We start from the raw sequence: 21,341 nt of genomic DNA, 5'->3' as shown, positions 1-21,341 counted from the left end.
ATAGATGGTTGTGAAATACTATGTGGTTGCTGGAGATTGAACCTAGGTCCTCTGCAAGAACAGAAGTTGCTTTTAACCACTGAGCCACCTCTGGAGGTCACACAACTTCTAGTGGTCAGTGTGTGATGGCTCAGCAGGTGAAAATGCTTGCTGTGCAAGCCTGACAGCTTCAGTTGGACCAAAGGACCTACATAAAGATAGAAGCAGAGAACAGACTCCAGAGGTATCCTCTGACCTCATATGCACAAGCACACACAACAGTAATGCATAACACTTTTAAAAGACCTATACACACCAGATACTTAATACTTGTCTCTAGAATGTGGATTGGGGGAGGGGCTTTACAGATTTTGACAATGTGAATATTGATGTTAGAGAATTGTGTGAATTTCTCTTTATATTATGTGGGTCCAGGGGATTGAACTCAGATTATTGAGCTTAGCAGCAAGTGCCTTTACTTGATGAGCCACCTCAGCAACCTGTCATTTACAAAAGTTTATATTCAGAGTTTTCTGCATATATGCGTTGCCTTTATAATTCAGTAATTTTTAGAATCTTAGCAATCAGTCTGTCATTTAGTATATACTTTTAACATCTAGTATTTAACATGTCTAATATCTATGGAACATACACATGTGTTCTATTTGTATGACTGAAATAAATTAATGTTCTTAAACACAGTGTGCTTGATTAGTTCTATGTAAAAACACCTGGGTATTTTGGTTACAGTTATTTTGATTATTTACATTTCTTACAAACCTCAATTGTTTTGTGTGGGGGTTATGTGTCAGATTGAGGCACTAAAATGACTTTGGATGCCATTAGAATCATATATCTAGTGCAAATAGTTCAAGTACTAACCATTACATTGTGTTTAACAGTGATAGTGCTAAGTAGATCTTGGTTTCTTTTGATTGATAGTGTTGCATTTCATCTGTATATTTGCAGAAAGAACTGGTTGTCTTCTTGGGCAGTGCTTCAGGGTTCGTCTTTACTTTTTACAAAAACTCAAGGAAGTAGTACAAGCTGGGTAAGTATTTCTCTGTAGAAATGTACTTAAGTAATGTGAGTGCTGTAGCATCTGCATGTCCAAAGTGCTTGAAGTAAAGATACATTTTGACTTGCACAGACCATTAGAAAAGTCTGGCTGTGTTAAAAATCAGCAGTTTACCCTATCCTTTGAACTGACAGCTCACAACTTGAGCATTGCAGAACATTAACTCATAGGCTTTGAAAGCTTTCTGTGTTTTTAATTATTATTTCAGATACGTACTTAGAAAATAGGTAGTCATTGTAGCTGGGCCTACCTGTTTGATCCTTTGTAACTAGGGGGTGACTCAGATGTCCATGTCTTACTGTCAGGCAGCCTCTAGGCAACTATGAAATGGGGCTTGATTTTGTGAACTGCTGACACTGTTTGTTTTTGGTGTTTACTGGTGTTACTGACTGTTATAGTTGCAGTTGTTACAATGCTACCAGGTTGTCACTTACAGTTGCTTATGTTTTGAATGCTGGCATGTTCTAAATATACAGGATTACACATACCTTTCCTTCAACTCCAAGACAGCCATTTCTCCTGCCCTTCTTTCCCATCATAGGTGAGACATTGAGGCGTCAAACATTCAGACTTAAGGCTTGACAAATACTAAGTGACAGATCTGGGTTGAGAATGTTGAGAGTGACTCCTGAATTCATAATTTAGGTGTTTCTAGAACTTTCAATAATTTTAATTGAAGAGTTAGTATTCAAATGAAATTATTTTAAATGTATCTGGTCTGTTTTATATCCTATCTAACCAGCATTTTCTTACAAATACTGATTTTTTTTTTTAATTAGCATAGGACCAGTGGTTTGAGGAAAGAGAGAACAATTATCAAACTCCAAACAGCCTTTTGTTTTCTACATTTGTGATGCAGTTGTGCAGAGCAGTGCTGATGCTGCTAAGCTACACATACCTGAGCTGCTATTTCTCAGTCTATGTAACAGCACTCTAAAACCCATATCAGCTGTACATGAGTATGGACATTCTAGAATATTTCTTCTTTTTGTGTCTCACTAACCCTTGAGTTAGTTCTCTGTTCAGCCAGTATGGTGAAAATAACTTAGAATATGCATTGATATCACAAGACGGAAATGTTGGTTTGGTCTGTCTTTCTTAAATCCTCCTTTTCCCTGAAGTAAAGTATGTGTTTCTATTGTGTTGTGTATTTCTGAAGAATTGTGTAATTATTTCTTTTTGTACCTGTGGCTCCACTTTTATTAGAAACTGACTGAAGAAAATGGATGCATGAAAGAAAAGAAATGGAGAAGCAGTTAAGATTAATAAATAGTAACCCAATACCTGAAACACTTACTTGATATCTAATGAGCCTTAACTATTGAAGGCTGTGGTAGATAGAGAGTAGACAGTGTGCTGAAGGAGGTCAGTGACATAGCTATGTTTGTGATGTAGTTTTTCATTTTCTTAACCTTTGAGAGAGAGTTTAAGAGAGAGCACATGGGTGCCATGCTTTGCATGTAGCAACAGAGGATTGCTTTGTGGAATTGAACTTAGTTTACCAGCTCATGCTGCACTCCTACTTAGCCATCTCTTCAGCCCTGTATGTAACTTTTAAAAAAATGCAGACATGTGGGAGGCCTTAGTGAGATACAGTTCAAAATTCACTGGGTTAGCCAATTTTGAAATTGAAGGATTATTAATGACATTTTCATTTGGGAGATTTATTGTTTGAATTTTTATCTTAAGTGAAGGTTTTTTATGTAAATACCAATAGTTGATTTAAATAAGAAGTCTATGAGTCTATATAATATTTTGCAAATACTTTATAGGTTAGATGAATGGTTTATAAGACTTATTATAAATAAGCATATCTTAGCCTACATTAACAACAAAACAACTGAAGGCTAACAGAAAGGACTCACCTATTCCAACCAGGTCACACCTCCAAATGGTGCCACTCCCTGGCCCAAGAATATATAAACCATCACACACACATTCCACCTGCAATTGAGAAAGCTACACACAAATAATATACAATCATTAGTAGTTACTGAAGCAGTCTTTTAAAAATTATTTTTCATCTACGTGGTGAGGAAGAGAGCAAGGTAGGGGAGGGACACTGAATGCAGGTGCACATGGAGGGCAGAAGACAGCTTTCAGAAGGTGTCCTTCTACCATGTCAGTTCTGGGTGTGAACTCTGGACATCAGGCCTGCTCAACAGGACCTTCATTCACTGAGCCATCCTGCTAGCCCTTGAAGCGTTTATTCTCTTATACTTTTAAAATTCTCCAAAGTAGAACTGTTTTGAGGATAGGCTTTTCTGTTGTGAGTGGTGTCTATGAACAAAGGTGTTTTGCAGATGACTGGTGCCCCCATCTCTCACTTAACTAGAACTAGACACTGTCAGATGTCCCACAGAGGATAAAGATCACTTCTGTCTAGGTATTCCAGAGAAAGTGGAAGGTAAGCTACATAAGACCACATGCAGGAAGTGACCTGAAGAGGTCATTAGAACTGCCCAGTACTCCTCAGGAGGAGGGCTAGGGTTTCTGAGCTGAGAGGCTGGACAAGGTAGCTGAGAGCCAGATGTGAGTCCTTTCTGTTAGCCTTCAGTTGTTTTGTTGTGAATGTGGGCCAAGATACACTTATTTATAATAAAGTCTTGTAAACCATTCATGTAAAAAATAAACAAGATTTTTTGTAATTACAAAATACTGTAGGAATTCTATGTCTTTGGCAAACATGTTTTGACTATGCTAGTATGGTGTCTGCTTATAGAGGTGTGTTCTTATGGTGCCTGGTTTCCCCGTTCTCTTATATGTGCCATTCTACTGTTATATGTTGTTATGAAATCATTTTCTCTCCTTGCCTCATCATGTCTTTTTGCCAACAGGGCTCAGTCAATGAGTTCTTCATAGGGGGAAAAAATATCTGTCCATTATCAGATGTAAAGTCTGCCCCTGTTTCATCTGTCACTGTTTGTGTCTAGTTACTACTGGTTGAGGATTTTGTTGTTTGTTTTGTTGGTGGTGCCCTGAATACAACGACAGGGAGGTGATTGCTGTAAGGTACAATGCTTTAAAAAAGAATGAGAAAAAATGTTGCCAAACATACTGATTCCGTTTTTCTGTTATTCTTCATATCACTGTTTATCTTTAACTGGTTAGTTGTACATTCTCTTAGATCATCTTAAGCATCTACAAAACATACTAGTAGCTAATTAAGTAGCTGATTTTGTTTTACTAAGTGTATTTCAAGTTATAAAACATTTGGAATGTTTCAGTTCTGGCCAGGAAATATTACTATGTCTGTTATAGCTTTATGGTTAATTGGTTTCGTTACAAAGGTAGAAATGTTTCGGGAGTAAGTTACTTTTGGCTCATATTTCTTCTTTTGGTATAACAAGTACATTGTGTAAATCTTTACTACTCACTGAAAAGTTGAAGAAAAATGAAGTAGTTGGAGTCTAGCCATTTCTTAAGTGCAAAGCTGCTAAGTAGAGTACTGCTGTTACAGTAGGAAGTTATCTACTGCAATATTGTTGGCCTGATTCCAAGGGCAAGTATATATTGACATGACATTTTAGCAAACCAAACCTTTTATATAAAATTCAGGAAATATTTGTAATCTTTATTACATGTAAATTATCATTCTTAGAAATTTTAAAGAACCAAATCATTGCAGTACCATAGGAAATCATTGCAGTACCATAGGAAAACCTTTTTTTATTCTTATTAACCAGGCTGAGTAGAAATGTTAAGTTATCAGAGGCATGCCGACAGGATAAATATGTGTTTAGTGCACATTTTCTTTCTGCTAACTACTTTCTTGTGTAGTTTTACATAATAAATAGCTAAGGGCTTTTTTTTTTTTTTCTTACTCATGCTACCTGTTTTTCTGGGTTTTGTTTTGTTTTGTTTTTTTCGAGACAGGGTTTCTCTGTGTAGCCCTGGCTGTCCTGGAACTCACTTTGTAGACCAGGCTGGCCTTGAACTCAGAAATCCACCTGCCTCTGCCTCCCAAGTGCTGGGATTAAAGGTGTGCACCATGACGCCCAGCTTTTCTGATCTTTTCGTGGCTCTTATTAGGTTGTGAAGGGCTTTAGCATTTGACTTATAATTTCTAGCAAAGGTTGACTGAAATGATGGGACTTAGGGTTTCTGTTTCTGTCAGTCATTAGCTATTGGCAACTGAACTAGTTGACAAGCTAGTAAGTCTTGAAAGCACAAAATAGGACTAGAGAATGTTTCTTAGAAAATGTGTGTGGCATCTGCTTATGATTTATGTCCAGGTGATAGTTGGTCATTGCATTTAAAACACAATCTTTTATTATTATTATTTTTATTATTATATGTAAGTACACTGTAGCTGACTTCAGATGCACCAGAAGAGGGTTTCAGATCTTATTATGGGTGGTTGTAAGCCACCATGTGGTTGCTGGGATTTGAACTCAGGACCTTCAGAAGAGCAGTCAGTGCTCTTACCTACTGAGCCTTTTCACCAGCCCCTTAAAACATAATCTTATATAGCCACATGCGGTGTAGCATAAGTTATAGAAATAGAACTGTGAAGTCCCAGTATATCCATGTCCACTTGGTTGCAAACAATAGAGCATTACCCGATTTTCTTCTCTGGGAATTAACATGGACATAGCTTTACCTTTGTTGCTGAGGACCTGTTAGTTTAAAGCTCATCAGATTTAGATATAGTTTATAATTGTTGAGTCTGAAAAAAGAAGAATTTAAGATAATGTGTTTATTATACATAGTTGGTCTTCTTTTGTACATACCTATACATCTATATCACATAAAGTCTTTTTTCTTTTCTCTAAAATGAAGTTTGGGAGTAATCAGTCCAAACCAGAATTCACAGTGGACCTGAAGGGGGCAGTGATTGAAATGGCATCAAAGGACAAATCGAGCAAGAAGAATGTATTTGAGGTAAATAACTCACATTCTTGACTTTAGGGTGTACATGTTTCAGGGTTTTGTTGTGACAAATTTAGGCAAAGTTTGTGGCTAAGTCATTTGTACCATCATGTTGTAAGGGCACTGGTGTGTGTTGTGGGGAGGGGTATCTAATGCCTTCTTACTGTCTCTGTGGCCCTAGAACTATTTTGCAGCAATGAAGTCTCTCCTCCTTGTCATTCCAACCTTCCACAACAGTTTGCGATCTGCATCAGTTTTTTATCAGTATATAATAACTCAGATAGAACTTTAGAGCTCAGCAGCTTTGTAGAAGGGCTTCCCTCACTTGTTCCAGCCAGTGCAAAGTGAGAGAATGGCTGCTCTGCTCTCACCTGGGGACCAGTCATGATGGAGTCTCAGATGGAGTGGGTAGTTGGACTGACTCATTTTACCCACATGTCCTATATTGGCTCATGGATAGGCTTCCTTCTCCCTAAGATCTCTTTTGTTTAACCCAAGAAGCTAACACCAGCTTCTCCACATGGCAAGTTACACACTAGCGCGGGGTGAGAGATGACAGGGCTTCTCAAGGCCTAATCTTGGAAGCTGACCACCTGCCGTGCACTCTGTTGTAGCACAGCTCAGAGGCCTTGCTTGCATTCAGGGTCCTGAGAGGTGAGAGTTCACCTGGGTCAGAGAGCAGTAAAGTCCATTGCAGAAAGTTGGAGGCATTTTTGAGATGTGTTTGTTATTTGCCTTCTTTCCCCATTCTTTATAGCCTCGTGTCCGAGGCACTTTGGCCTTGCCAGTGCTTTCCAAGCAGAATCTACATGATTGTTTCTCTTTACTGTCCTACCTTATGTTCCAACCACGCTAAATTCTGCTTCCCAAATTCTGTTAATCTCTAAGACTCAGGACAAATGCTGCTACAGTGATGCTACTTATAGTGGTTCACTTTGTTCTGCTCTTAAGAAACTCTTTTATCTTTGATCAGGAAACCCTCCCTTGTCTATAACAGCATACATTTAGTGTTGGGGGTTGGCTGGACCATCTTGTCTAGAGAGATGCATGAAAGGATGCCATTACTTCCCAAATCAGCTTTGCAGTTTCAGTAGCTGGTTCCTGAATGAGAAAAGAATCTATGATCAAATGCATTTTGGAATAGAATGTATTTTATCCCTATTTTAGACAATTTCAGTATTCTCTAGACTGTCAAACTCCTGAGAAATCTCAAAGGAGAGTGTCTTCTTTGACCTGATGCTTTTCAGGTTAATATTTCATCACATCTTACCTTTTTTTTTTTTTTTGAGGAATAGCCTTACTAAATAGTAATTAGGAAATTATGGGGTAATTGATTGTTTGGGAGAAAATTGCCAAATGTTCCTCTAGAAAAACAAACTCAGTTATCAGCCAGGAAAGGAGAGGGATGTTTTTATAACTTACAGTTCTTTCATTGAAGTGTAAAAAAAACAAAAAACAAAAACATGTAGTCCAAAGAGACTAAGTTGGTTTTGGGTTTCATGTAAAATAATAGATATTCTTACATCAGTTCATGATTAGATAGTTACCAATGTTTATGTTCAGAAGGGGTATGAAGGTTGGTGGGTTAGCTCAACAGTTAAAGGCATTTCCTGCCAGGCCTGAGGACTTGGGTTCAGTTCCTGGGATTAACATGGAGGAGGAGAGAATTGACTAGTTGTCCTCTGACATCCATAGTCAGGCCACGGTGTACATGTGAACACACACACACACAATAAATGAATTAAGTTAATAGATGTATAAACATTTTAAAGGGATGTAACGTTGTCATTTGTGCCTTGTCTTCATAGTCATCATTGTCTGGTAAGTAGGAAATACTGAAAACTTAACACTTAAACAGTCATTCATATATATTAAGAATTAAGAAAATTCTCAGGCTATGAAAAAATTCTTAAGGTGTGTGAAATACAACAGACTTTTATTTCTTTACAAATGTTTCAGTTTTCATTGTCTGCATTGCTTTTACACTTGAATTTATTTTTAAATGATAAACTATACGACTCTAGGATCCAGAATTACTAGATTTTTCTTTAGAATTTACCACAAAAAAATAAACAAACAAAAAACCCAACTTCATGTTCTATACAGTAAGCAGACTGGTACTGACACTGATGAAAGGCATCCCCTGGCTGCCAGGCTACCTCTACTGCTCTCAGTGTAAGACTGAGTGCACTGCAGACAGTGGGCTTAGAAGTACATGTTTTCACTTGTTCTGTTGAAAGCACTGACTGTGTTCTTTCTTCACCCTTCTTTTCTCTAAAGCTGAAAACTCGACAAGGAACAGAACTGCTAATTCAGTCTGATAATGATGCTGTTCTTAACGATTGGTTTAAAGTTCTCAGTAGTACTATCAGTAACCAGGTATGTATTTGACTTAAGCAAAAAATTTTACTGCAGAACCAGGTGTGGTGATGCATGCCTTTAATCCTAACACTTGGGAGGCAGAGGCAGGTGGACCCCTGTAAATATTAGGCTAGCTTGGTTTGCATAGAGAGTTCCAGAATAGTCAGAGCTACTGTGTGAGACAGAGCTACCTGTCTCTATCTCTTTTTTAACTGCAAAGCTGTTTTCCTGGTTTTCTAATTGTAGGTTGTATATGCAAATTTCAGTTTACAGATGGAAAGACTGCATGCATGCATGTATGTGTTAACCCAGGTGGGAAAGGCAAAGGTCACTTTAGCAGTTTGTGCCAGTGATAGGACTAAACATTCTCCCTTATGAAATGTCAATGGTTTGCATCAGGGTTTCTTTTAGGCACTGGTTCATGAAGAAGGACCAACAGCGCTTAGTGCACAGTACTTACATAGTACTTAGTGCCCAAATGCATCGGAAGGGATATTGTTTGATGGAAAGAGGTCAGAGGTCAGGTTTTGAAGTGTATACAGCTGTAGCCTTATGAGTATGTTTCTAGTGACACCAAGTCTACTTTTCTGCTGCTTCTCTTCTGAAGGTGTTCATTGTTCCCTCATTGGGCCACCAAGAGCTATGTGTTCTCTGCAGTCTTAACTTCTCACTTGTACTGAGGGCCTTCTAGCTGAGGAAAATGAAAGATAACACGTATTAAGGGAGATTGGAGCTTTTCTAGCAAATAAATCATGAAACTATATATATTGTATAATTTTTTTTACTTTTATATGCCTCTTTATCTCTGAAATTATGACTGACTTTTATTTTCATACTCAAATAAGAATAACCTTCTAAACCAGTTACCCAATGTAACATGATGATCTTTTGGTCTCTCTGTATGTTTGTTTTGCTTGCTTTTTGGTAGTTTTGATTAGCCTGGGGCCTTGTGCATGCTGGGCAGTCTTCCACTGGGCTCATTGCTAAAATGTAATTGGTTTTGGTAGCCAGTAGTTCATTCTTAGAAACCTCCTGTGATCTTCATTAAAATCCATCTTGAGCCCTGTCTCTATTCAGATGTTTCTTCCTTAGCCCATGTAGGTTTTCAGCTGTAATCACAGTACATGCATGCATGCATTTTATAACTACATGAGTGTTTGTGTACTGGGCAGCAGGCAGTACTACACCATAACTTCTGTGCAGAAGTTATAGTCAAAGGCAGAATAAACACATATGGGTTATCACACAGTAAGATGTATTGTACTGTGGTGATGAGGAGGTGTAACATACTCCAAAAGCATTAGGAAGGGCTAGCCTAGGGAAGGTACCACAGGGCAGTGCTGCAGGAGTTTTGTTTTGTATTTGAGGTCTCTAGAAACAGAGAATGAAGCAAGAGGAAAGAGGAACATATTGTTTACTGTGAGCTGTGAAAGTACCTACTGACAAACACAGAAGAGCCAATACACAGCTTCTTCCTGAGATCCCAGCACTTGGAGTAAGGTGCCAGCCCAGCCTTAGAGAGAACGGATCTGAAACAGTCACAGAACATTACTGAGAGACACCGAGTCTCAGACTCAGCGATGGAAAGATGCATTTCCTAAATGATTTCTAGATCGAAGGAAATTTTGAATCTCATTAAAATTCCAAGTACTTTTCTTGTAGACTTTAAGAACCTTATTCTAAAATTCCTTTAGAGATAAAAGGGGCTAAAACTACCCAAGACTTTGTTGAACAAGGAAGTAAAGGACCTGCTGTATCCAAGAGATAAACCTGCATTAAGCGGTGGGGCTTCATGTCTATGTGGGTAGATCTGTGGGACAGAGTAAAGTGCCTGGAGACAGACCACCCTACCCATGGACACTTCGTGCCAGAATAGCACTGAGGAACAGGGAGAAAGGACATGCTTTGAGTAAATAGTATTGGTGCAAAAATTGGAGGCCCCTCTTTATACATATATGTGAACAGAAATAAACTCAGTGCAGCAGACCTCAGTGAGAAGAGAGACAAAGTCCTTAGCTTTGGAAATGTAGTCCACTGTCTGGGATTCTGTACAGGTGTCCTTGGTGAGGCTGTAGATGAGATCTACTTCTGTAGAAGTAGAAGGCACTTTTCAGTGCCTGACGTCTATGAGTGTTAAGTCTGTCTCCCACTGTTGTTTCCACACTGTGATAGCGTGCTCTTAAACTGTCGTCACAGACAATATGACTGTCCCGTCCAGGAGTGTAAGTCTGACCCTTTTGTCAGAAAGTCTTTTATCACCGACTTCTTCCTAAGTGCTGTTTGCACCATCCATGTGCAGTGTCAAATGATTCAATTATACCTAATGCTCTATCAATTTAAAGATTGGCAAAATACCTAAATTGTATATACTGTACACTGTTTTCCTAGAATCACTGGTAAGAGTCAATCATTCTGAAAAATAAGCCATTCAGCTACAGCAATTCTGGAAGTAATATGTGTTTTCCGACACCAACAGGTAGCAGAGGCTGATGAAGCAGCTGAAGAGGAGACACCAGATTCACCAGGGGTAGAAAAGCAGGATAAAGAAAAGGACCAGAAGGAGCTTAAAAAACTTCGCTGTGAGTTGTTTCCTCGTTGGCTGATAAATGCCCATATAAAAATGTAGTCTTCGGTATTAGAAAAGTGACAGGGTTAATTAAGTACTATCTTTTAACTCATTGTCACTTCTAACCATAGAATGCATTCATGTGATATAATAATTTTAAGGCAGGATACTTCTTTTTTTTTAATATTTTTATTGGGTATTTTCCTCATTTACATTTCCAATGCTATCCCAAAAGTCCCCCATACCCTCCCCCCTACTCCCCTACCCACCCACTCCCACTTTTTGGCCCTGGCGTTCCCCTGTACTGGGGCATATAAAGTTTACAAGTCCAATGGGCTCTCTTTCCAGTGATGGCAGGATACTTCAAGAGAAAATACAGTACACTTCTCTTGAGGCCTCTAGGAAGTTAGACTCTTTTGAGTTAAAAATATGTAGTTTTGCATAAAATCTTCAACTTTGGGAGTCTGAAATCAAGGGATAATCATTCCATAGCCCCACTCCTACTCCAGGCACCAGACAGCCAGCTCACTGTCATGTGCTCATGCACACAGCCATGTGCTTGGATCTCTAGAGCACACAAATGGGAGCAGAGCTAAGCTACCAGTTTTAAGAAAGTTTCAAATGCAGACTCTTGTAAAGTATATTATCGACTGTTAGCTGTGACTCCACACCTTTTCTGGCTTAACTAATCCACATGCTTAGCTAAGGGTTTTCTGGCCTTCTAATTAAGTAATTAGAAAGTAACTTCTAGTTTTGTTTTCCAACAATATATTTCACACACACACACACACACACACATTTTATAACTTTTAGTTATAAAAATGAAAATTTTACTTAAAATTAGAATAACCATTTCTTCTGCAATTTTTGATCATAGGATTGATATGTTTTGTGTTATCTGTGGAAAAACTCTAATTAGAGAAGTTTTCTGAAATACATATTATCTGTTTGTCTTAAGCAATGAAAGGATCCAGCATGGATTCTTCAGAGCAGAAGAAAACTAAGAAAAACTTAAAGAAGTTTCTTACCCGGCGCCCCACTTTGCAAGCTGTTCGTGAGAAAGGTTATATCAAAGGTATGGAGGGGAAGTGGTGCTCACAGTGATGAGTGTTGACTGAGTCAGAAATAAGGTGTTTTAAAGTTAAAATTGAACATATCCAACATTTCTATTTTTTTAATTTAAGTTTTGTGCTACAGAGATGAAAAGCATTTGAATAATTAGCACTGATTTTTAAAAAGTGCTCAGTAAAGTGTAGCTAAAACATGGAGCCCAGGTATAAATCCCAAACTCCCATTTTTGAAGGCTGTGTCAGAGGAGGACAAATGAGGTGCAGGTTGGGCAGTGGTGGTCTTAGAGGTCATGACAGTGGGGTTTTGGTTCTGTGTTGTAAGGATCAGAAGTTAGAAATGAGACAGGCAGCTACTTAGAGCCTGAGGGGAGCAAATGGCTCTGTTCCTGATCGTTTGCTTTTAGCTCTAACTTTAGATAAGTTTAAAGTTAACAAAAAATGTTTTCCACTGATTATTTTGTATGTTTCTTAATTTATGATCACTGTAATGCACCAACAAAAAGTGTCCTTAAAAGTACATATGTCTGTGTATACCAACAGTTACTTATAGCTGTGTTTATCTCAGGAGGTTACATTTTTAAATTTGTAACTCATTTATTGTGGCATTTATTCAGAAATAATGGTGACCACATTTTCATGACTCACCTAACCAACCCATGGTGGCTTCCCCCACCCCCCGCCCCCACCCCTTCCCTTCCTTCTCTCTTTCCTCTCTTTCCCTCTTGGTTCTCCTCTGACCCTCCTCCCTGCCCACCCTCCCAGCCCGAGAATCCTAAAACTCCATGTATGTTTCCTACGCTGCTCAGCTATTGGCTGTCAGCATCTTTATTCACCAATCAGAAATAACTTGGGGCAAGGCCACATAGCATCACTTGGGCCTGTGTGTTTGGTCTGTGAACCGGTGTTAGCATTAGAATACAAGCAGCATCAGGCCAACCACTACACAGTAGCAATCTTAGGGGTCGTAGATAACAAGGACTTCTGCATAAAAGATGTAGATTACTTTGCTGTTTACCACCTTCAAATCAAGTGGCTGGAAATCAGTTGTTTTAGTTATGGATAGTCAGATTCTTCTGAGGGGATTTTTGCCTGAGACCAGAAGTGAAGAAAGGGAACCATATTTAGGGTTGCGCTCTCCATAGGAGGAATAGAAAACATAAAGCTTTCCCACAGAGTGAGCTGTGCTCTTGGAGGGTGCTGAGGACGGTGGATGTGAGGCTGAAGGAAGCTTGTGCGAATGATGTTAGTAAGAGACCTGCATGTTTTCTCTTGCACTCGGAAGGACTCAATCATTTCCTGAACTGACCTTAAGCAAGATGCTTCATTTAAAAAAAAAATCTCTTTCAGATCAAGTATTTGGATCTAATCTTGCTAATCTGTGTCAGAGGGAGAATGGGACAGTGCCAAAGTTTGTGAAGTTATGCATTGAGCATGTCGAAGAGCATGGTAAGAGAACACGTCCAAGTTTTATTCTTCACATTAAACAAAACCACTCATTGATTCAGCGTCGAAATTCCTAGATCTAGGCCAGCAAGGCGGCTTAGCTGATAAAGGTGCTGGCCTAAAGGCCTGAGGACCTGAGAGAGAACAAGAACTGTTTTCTACCAGGTATCCTTTGACCTTCACACAAGCACTATGACACCCCACCCACACACAAACACACATAGTACATAAGTATAATAAAATCCCTCAAGGGCTTTTTTGAGTGAGGCAACCAGAAGATCATACAGTCCTAAAGTGTGTGTGTGTGTGTGTGTGTTACATACTAGCACCTGTTTTGAATTAAGGCCTTCTGATATGGCGCTACATTATCTGTCCAAGTCATTTGGAGTTGCCAGTGCTTAAATGAAAACAGTGGTGACTGAAGCCAAATTCAAGGACTGATATACCGATGTGAGTGCTACAAGGATGTTCACTCAACAGGAGAATGCTTGTGTTACAACAGAAAGGAGAACTCAACTGTAAAATATCTAAATACAGACATCCCAGAGAAGAACACTCTATTTGGTATTTTTATTTGAATTTAACATGTAATTATACTACCTTCTAGTGACTGACAGTATATTGATTATAATCACAGCATCATGTGTGTCCATGATGTATCCGGCACAGTTAGCAACATGTGTTACCTAGTTTGTAACTTCTGCCAGTTTCAGATGTTTTGCCCATTGACTCTGTCAGTATAACAGTTAAGGCTCTGCACTGTATACTTGCTTTATGTGAAGCTAAATGGTTAATAGCATATTAAAAACACATATTAAAATGTGTTTTGTTCAATATGTACAGCTTTGTTATTTCATGACATTTAATTTTGAATTTCAAGTGATTCTGGCCCATATCTGAAAGAAGTACTATCATGTGATATGTTTTCTATAGAACCACTAGATAAGTCTACTATAAGCAGTTGGTGTGACAGACACTTGTGAAAAGAGTGCAGGATTCTTCATTATGTGCAATTACATTATGAAATCATGTGCAAAAAATGCATGGGTTGATCTTTACTTTCTTTTTTTTTTTACTATCTCCAGGTGTTACTAATTTTTTCTCATTTGGTTTTCTGAGTTTTGTGATTTTTTTTTTTTCATGAGCTTAGCTATAGTGTATACCAGATAAAATGTAGAATTACTGCTGTTTATTAAACAGAATTCAGAGTAAATTGTTACCTCATTCCCTGGCCAAGTGTTGATTTTGGCTAATGTTAAGAATATGAATTCTGGGGTGCATACCTTTAATCACAGTGAAGCAGATGAGTCTCTGAGTTTGAATGAACATCAGGAAGAAGCTCTATGAGGGTAAGACAAAAGAAGTCTATGAATTGTTAGACAACCCAGGCAGAGTCCTTCTGCAGTGCAAGGACCAGATCACAGCAAGGAATGCAGCTAGGAAGAACCACCTGGAAGGCAAAGTCACCATCTCCAATAAGATCACCAGCCGCATATTTCAGTTGTTGCGGGAAGCTGGTATAAAAGATGCTTTCACCAAGAAATGTGGGGAGACTGCTGCCTTCATTGCACCCCAGTGTGAAATGATTCCCATTGAATGGGTGTGCCGAAGAATAGCAACCGGATCTTTCCTCAAAAGGAACCCTGGTGTACAGGAGGGGTACAAGTTCTATCCATCCAAAGTGGAGAAGTTCTTCAAGGATGATGCCAATAATGATCCACAGTGGTCTGAGGAGCAACTCATTGCTGCAAAAGTTTGTTTTGCTGGCCTTGTTATAGGGCAGACTGAAGTGGACACCATGAGCCATGCACGCCACACAAGCTACTTTTGAAATTCTGGAGAAATCCTGGCTGCCCCAGAACTGTACACTGGTTGATATGAAGATTGAATTTGGCGTTGATGTAACCACCAAAGAGATTGTTCTTGCTGATGTCATTGATAATGATTCCTGGAAACTATGGCCATCAGGAGATCGGAGCTAGCACAAGGACAGTCTTACCATGATCTCAAAGAAGTAACTCCGGAAGGACTCCAGATGGTAAAGAAAAACTTTGAGTGGGTTGCAGACAGAGTGGAGTTGCTTCTCAAGTCAGACAGTGCAGGGTGGTAGTGCTGATGGGCTCCACCTCTGACCTTGGTCACTGTGAAAAAATTAAGAAGGCTTGTGGAAATTTTGGGATTCCATGTGAACTTAGAGTAACATCCACGCATAAAGGACCAGATGAGACTTTGAGGATTAAAGCAGAATATGAAGGAGATGGCGTACCTACTGTATTTGTCGCTGTGGCGGGCAGAAGCAATGGTCTAGGCCCAGTGCTGTCTGGTTATCAGCTGTCCCCCGATCACACCAGACTGGGGCACTCAGGATGTGTGGTCATCTCTTTGACTGCCCAGTGGTCTTGGCTATTCAACTATACTTTCTCCAGAAGGAACAGCTCAGTTTGCTGCTCAGATATTTGGATTAAACAACCATTTGGTGTGGGCCAAACTTCAAGCGAGCATATTAAACACGTGGATATCCTTAAAGCAGGCTGATGAGAAAATCAGACAATGCAATTTGTAAAAAAGCAATTTAATTTTTTTTTTTAATTTTTAATATTTTTTTATTACGTATTTTCCTCAATTACATTTCCAATGCTATCCCAAAAGTCCCCCATAGCCCCCCTCCTTCCCTACCCACCCATTCCCATTCTTTTGGCCCTGGCATTCCCCTGTATTGGGGCATATAAAGTTTGCAAGTCCAATGGGCCTCTCTTTCCAGTGATGGCCGACTAGGCCATCTTTCGATACATATGCAGCTAGAGACAAGAGCTCCGGGGTACTGGTTAGTTCATCATGTTGTTCCCCCTATAGGGTTGCAGATCCCTTTAGCTCCTTGGGTTAGGAGTTAAAGGAGAAAAGTTACGTAGTCCTAGTTTGGATTTAAAGGGAAAAATCAAACAAAATGATTTCACATAAGAGAAAACAATTCAGTTACTAATGAACAAATGGTACTCGGTGTTTATGAGTTGGCACATTGTCAGTGGATATTGCTAATATTTTCTAGCTCTACATAGTGATATGTCCCTGTAACCTTAGCACTCCAGAGGCTGAGGCAGCAGAACCTCTTAAGTTCAGGGCCACCCTGAGCTGTGTATTGAGACTTTACTTGCTGGGGAGGGAATCTTTATAGTTTGTAAAATTGGCATGACACTAAATTTATTCTCACCCTCTGTATAGTCATGTTGGATAAATATGTAATTATGGAACTGGAACAATATGTCTGCTGCATGAACCACTATGAAGAACCAGTGTGGCTCTCTTGCAGACGACCTGAGTTTGGTTCCCAGCATCTGTGTAGACGGCCTCACAATAAATACCCTTTAAATCAGGGGATCTGACCCCATGGCTTCCTTATGCATCTGCTTTCAAATACTACTACATCCCCCACCCAACACACACAATTTTAAAAGTAAACTTTTTAAAAAGAGTGTTGTTTCTAAATGGTAGTAGCATTTTTTTTTTGTTAATCAGTAGATAATGCTTGATCTGAGTGGATACATTGAAAATTAAAATACTTGTGCATAACAGAAAAAAAAAGAATATGAATTCTGAAGCTGGGTGCAATGTGTCTGTAGGTCCAGCTGCTTGGACAGCTAAAGCAAAGGATTTCTTGAGTCCAAGACTTCAAGGCCAGCCTGGGCAATATGGTGAAATCCCTAAATGGAGACGTTTATGCATCTTTAGATACCACAAATGAGTTTCTTTCAAACATGAAGTATTATTTTCTCTTAGGTTTAGATGTTGATGGTATTTACAGAGTGAGTGGCAACCTTGCCGTGATCCAGAAGCTGAGGTTTGCAGTCAATCATGGTAAGAGCGCACTCCCTGCTTTACCCCCACAAGCACTGTCCGTGACTATAAGAACTGATTCAAATCAATTTTCATACTATCTTGTTCTTGCTGTTTTTCAGATGAGAAGTTGGACTTGAATGACAGTAAATGGGAAGACATTCATGTCATCACAGGAGCACTCAAAATGTTTTTTCGAGAACTACCAGAACCTCTTTTTACGTTTAATCATTTCAATGATTTTGTTAATGCAATTAGTAAGTCTGCTGCTCTGCTCAGTCTTTTCTACATATTGAAAAGCATTTTACAGATTAGCTATTGCATTATTCAGTCTTATTTTTATTTTATTTTTATTTATTTATTTATTTTTGAGACAGGGTTTCCAGTCTTATTTTTAAACAATTTTTTTATTAGATTGTGTAACTCTAGAGATTTTAAATGCAGCCACCAGATGTCACTACACATTACCAGATACCAGCTTCCAAACTATGCCATTGCCTTTTATTCTGTAAGAATTTGTTGCAAACTATCTGCTTATTACTTTTTTTAGAACAAGAACCGAGACAGCGTGTCACTGCAGTTAAGGACCTAATCAGACAGTTGCCAAAGCCAAATCAAGACACAATGCAGATTCTGTTTAGACATCTCAAAAGGTAAGAACTTGCAAGGTGGGAATTGTCCCTTGCTGTCTTTGTAAATTGAAAAGAAACTTGTCTGATAGTGTCCATTTCTTCTAATAAAATGCTTTGGTGTGAAGACTTTGTTAAAGTATATATTTTCTGTAAAGTGTTTGTGTAATGCTCATCACACAGAAGGTGTTCTGTTAAGACTGAAGTTAACAGAAGTTGAAATAGCTTAAGTGAGGCATGTGACATTATTTTAAGAAAACATTCATGGCTCAAGATTACTACTGCACACTACTGCTACTTTAATAAATAATTTTGTTCATACTATGAAGAGAACATTGAAATAGTAAAGTAGGGATGGCAAGATGGCTCAGCAAGTAAAGGCGTGTGCTGGTGAGTGTATGGTCCTGTGTTCAATCCCCAGGACCCACATGATGGAAAGACAAGAGATAACTGACTCTCACAAGTTGTCTTTTAACTTCCTCATGTACTTTGTGGCATGTGCGCGTGTGCACACACACACACACAAAATTATCAAATGTAAAAGTAAATAGTCAAGTACCAGTTAGAGAAAATTTGTTAATAATATTAAATTGAAAGTTTTAATTTCTAGTCCGTGATGAAATACCCTCCCCATATAAAGGATAGGTTATTGTTTCTTAAATTATAACAATTCTGAAAACGAAGTTAAAATATCATACATTTATAGTTTGCCAAAACAAGCTTCATGTGGCAGCCAGACGGAAGTCTACGTGGCTAATGGCGGTGTGTGTCATCCAGCACATTGAGCACTCTCTTTCTAAATGCAGACTGTTAGCTTTGTAATACAATTCAAAGTTTTATTGTTTTTTAAATAAGTTTGTTTTTTCCTCCTAGGGTTATAGAAAATGGAGAAAAAAACCGAATGACCTATCAGAGCATAGCGATTGTTTTTGGCCCCACCCTTCTAAAGCCAGAAAGAGAGACTGGTAATATAGCAGTTCATACTGTGTACCAAAACCAGATTGTAGAGCTGATTCTCCTGGAATTAAGCACTGTCTTTGGACGCTGACTCTCATGAAAGACAGCCTGTGGAATAGATGCTGGATTCCAAGATTTCAAATCTTACACGTGGTGTGTTTCATTTTGGACCAAGCAGTGACTCTGATTTTGCACTTTTTTGAGGGTCAGAGAAGACGAGGAGAGTGAAGGCACCAACTGGGCCCTCATTTGCTGCTTGTTGGAAGCAGACAGCAAGCTATGACTGTGTAAATTTGGATTCATTTTATCCTGGATGCTTGCATTTCATCCTCTGAATATCAGTAAACATCAGAACTCAGAATTCTAACCAGTCATATACACTGGATAATTTGGTAAGGACAACTCTGTGAGTCCCCTGTGGTATTGTCCTTGCTGACTGCAAACTGGATAATGTAGATTCCTTATCATGGTCCGTAAGCTCTTTACTTGGTACAATGATACTCACTGTCAGTTATTTTTAAAATGCTCTTGGGCATTTAAGACAAATGAAGTTGATCATTTGAAACCTGTGTACTGCATATTTCAGGGTGTTTGCATGAGTGGCAGTCTTAAGTGCCGAAGCTCATAACCCAGATAGAATCCCTTGGGTGAAGGCTTGCTGTCTGATTTTACGTCTCATGGCATTCTTGCTAGATACCTTAGTTGTCTGTTGGAGCAGCACACTGACAGGACTTAAAACACTGTGATATACTGGAGTTCTGGTTAGTATAAGTCAAATCAGGGTATTTGGTACCTGTCTTGCTGTACTGAATTATAGCTAATAATCCTTATTATATTTAGTGCCATATTGAGTTTTTGGTATGACACTGTGGAGACAGACGTTATTTGATGTAAGTATGGACTAAGGACCTAATATAATTTACCTTATGTATATAACTGTGTTGTATAGGCTCAGAGTCCATCTAACTCAATGTTTCTAATCATGACATTGGTAACTGTTTCCATGAATATTAGGCTTCCTGCAGATAGAGGCCATTATTTGGGAAAGTTAAACTGTGCACTTTTAGGTTTCAATTAGATTTATAAGCAGACCACTGCAATGAGAATGGTACTGGGAAATACTGAATAGACTTACTAAATAGTGAACACACTACAAGATCAGCTCCTTAGGTTATTTAATATGTACAGAAGACATTAGAAAAATCATTACAGAATTCTAACCCAGCTCAAATAGTGGAAACATGTAAATTGGATGTTGGATAGAAAATGACACTGCGAAATCTGAGTATTTTCTTTTTACATTACTACTGTAGATTGATTTGTACAATAAGACAGGGTTTGGAAGGTTTTGTTACAGGGAGGCATGGTCTGTTGAAGATTTTTAAATGTATTTTTCTAGATTAACTGCTGTATATGAAATGTCTAATCTAATAAAGGAAACTACAATATGCTTAGAGGTTTTTTCCATTGGAAATGTGCATTTTAGTTCTTAATTTTGTTGTTGTTTTGTTTTTATTTACTGGCATACTTTTATACCTCATTTTAGAAAATCAACCAAATCCATATTTCCTGTGGCAGATTGACTTTTCTCACTTCGTATGTTTTCTGCTCTTCCTGTACCAACATTTCCCTAACACCACACCCTTCCTCATCCTCAGTGTTTGAAAGGAAATGATTTCCGACCATGACTCTTTTTCATAGGATTGCATTTATAGTTTCCAGATTGCCTTCCTGGGGAACAATTTGTGTGTGTGTGTGTGTGTGTGTGTGTGTGTGTGTGTGTGTGTGTGTGTGTGTGATCTGTCCAAAACCTTTCTCCTAAGTCTTGTGGCTAAGATCTTGTGTGTGTCATTGTAATCTTCTTAAATAGGTAACAAACTAAGCTGTTTGACAGCTCATGCAGATTGCTTTGGGTGGGGAAAAATTCTAAACCAGAATGTGTAGACCTGAAGATGCCATTAATAACAAAGTGTGCTTTAGGGCTCTTGTGTCTTGACTGTGTACCAGGAAATCAATTAGACTCAAATCTGTGATATGTGCTGTTCTTTCTCTTGGTGATCATAAACATGTCAAAGGTTTAAAATTGTCCTGTGTTTCTTGTTTCAAAGTACATGTGTGTATGCAAAGTCTTTAATGTTGTATTGGTCTACCACTAATAATTGTATTGTAATACTGTATGTACAATGAGATAAGTGTCTTGTGTTTTCATCCTTTGTGAATTAAAAATTATCGATTGTTTTTGTAATAACATATCCAGTAATATTTTCCTTCCTTTCTTTTGTTTGTTTGTTTGTTTGTTTGAGACAGGGTTTCTCTGTGTAAGCCTGGCTGTCCTGGAACTCACTCTGTAGACCACCGCCGGCCTCTAACTAGAATTTTAACAGTGATTTGAATACACTTTTCAATTGTCTCTTTTATGATATTTTGAAGAAAAGTCTATTAGTAAATGAAATTCTAGGGGCTGGTGAGATGGCTCAGTGGGTAAGAGCACCCGACTGCTCTTCCGAAGGTCAGGAGTTCAAATCCCAGCAACCACATGGTGGCTCACAACCATC

At 38.7% G+C, this 21,341-nt stretch overlaps 1 protein-coding gene and 1 pseudogene across 7 annotated transcripts in view; both read left to right on the top strand.

Moving 5' to 3' along the window:
• The window catches only part of Arhgap12 (Rho GTPase activating protein 12), a 115,044-nt gene extending 94,013 nt beyond the window's left edge, over positions 1 to 21,031 (top strand). For all 7 annotated transcript variants that reach the window (XM_021150665.2, XM_029471800.1, XM_021150668.2 and 4 more), the window contains 10 exons: positions 949 to 1,030; positions 5,840 to 5,941; positions 8,210 to 8,308; positions 10,767 to 10,869; positions 11,815 to 11,931; positions 13,274 to 13,372; positions 17,144 to 17,221; positions 17,323 to 17,457; positions 17,751 to 17,853; positions 18,703 to 21,031. In XM_021150665.2, coding sequence (XP_021006324.1) covers positions 949 to 1,030; positions 5,840 to 5,941; positions 8,210 to 8,308; positions 10,767 to 10,869; positions 11,815 to 11,931; positions 13,274 to 13,372; positions 17,144 to 17,221; positions 17,323 to 17,457; positions 17,751 to 17,853; positions 18,703 to 18,877 — 1,093 coding nt within the window. In that variant the 3' untranslated portion in view covers positions 18,878 to 21,031. The remainder of the gene's footprint in view (positions 1 to 948; positions 1,031 to 5,839; positions 5,942 to 8,209; positions 8,309 to 10,766; positions 10,870 to 11,814; positions 11,932 to 13,273; positions 13,373 to 17,143; positions 17,222 to 17,322; positions 17,458 to 17,750; positions 17,854 to 18,702) is intronic.
• On the top strand, positions 14,494 to 15,932 carry LOC110284782 (annotated as a pseudogene).
• Positions 21,032 to 21,341: the final 310 nt, after the last annotated feature.

This window comes from Mus caroli, chromosome 18 (genome assembly GCF_900094665.2).
Source record: "Mus caroli chromosome 18, CAROLI_EIJ_v1.1, whole genome shotgun sequence".
In the NCBI taxonomy this organism is placed as follows: Eukaryota; Metazoa; Chordata; class Mammalia; order Rodentia; family Muridae; genus Mus; species Mus caroli.
This window is presented reverse-complemented; position numbering and strand designations above follow the sequence as displayed.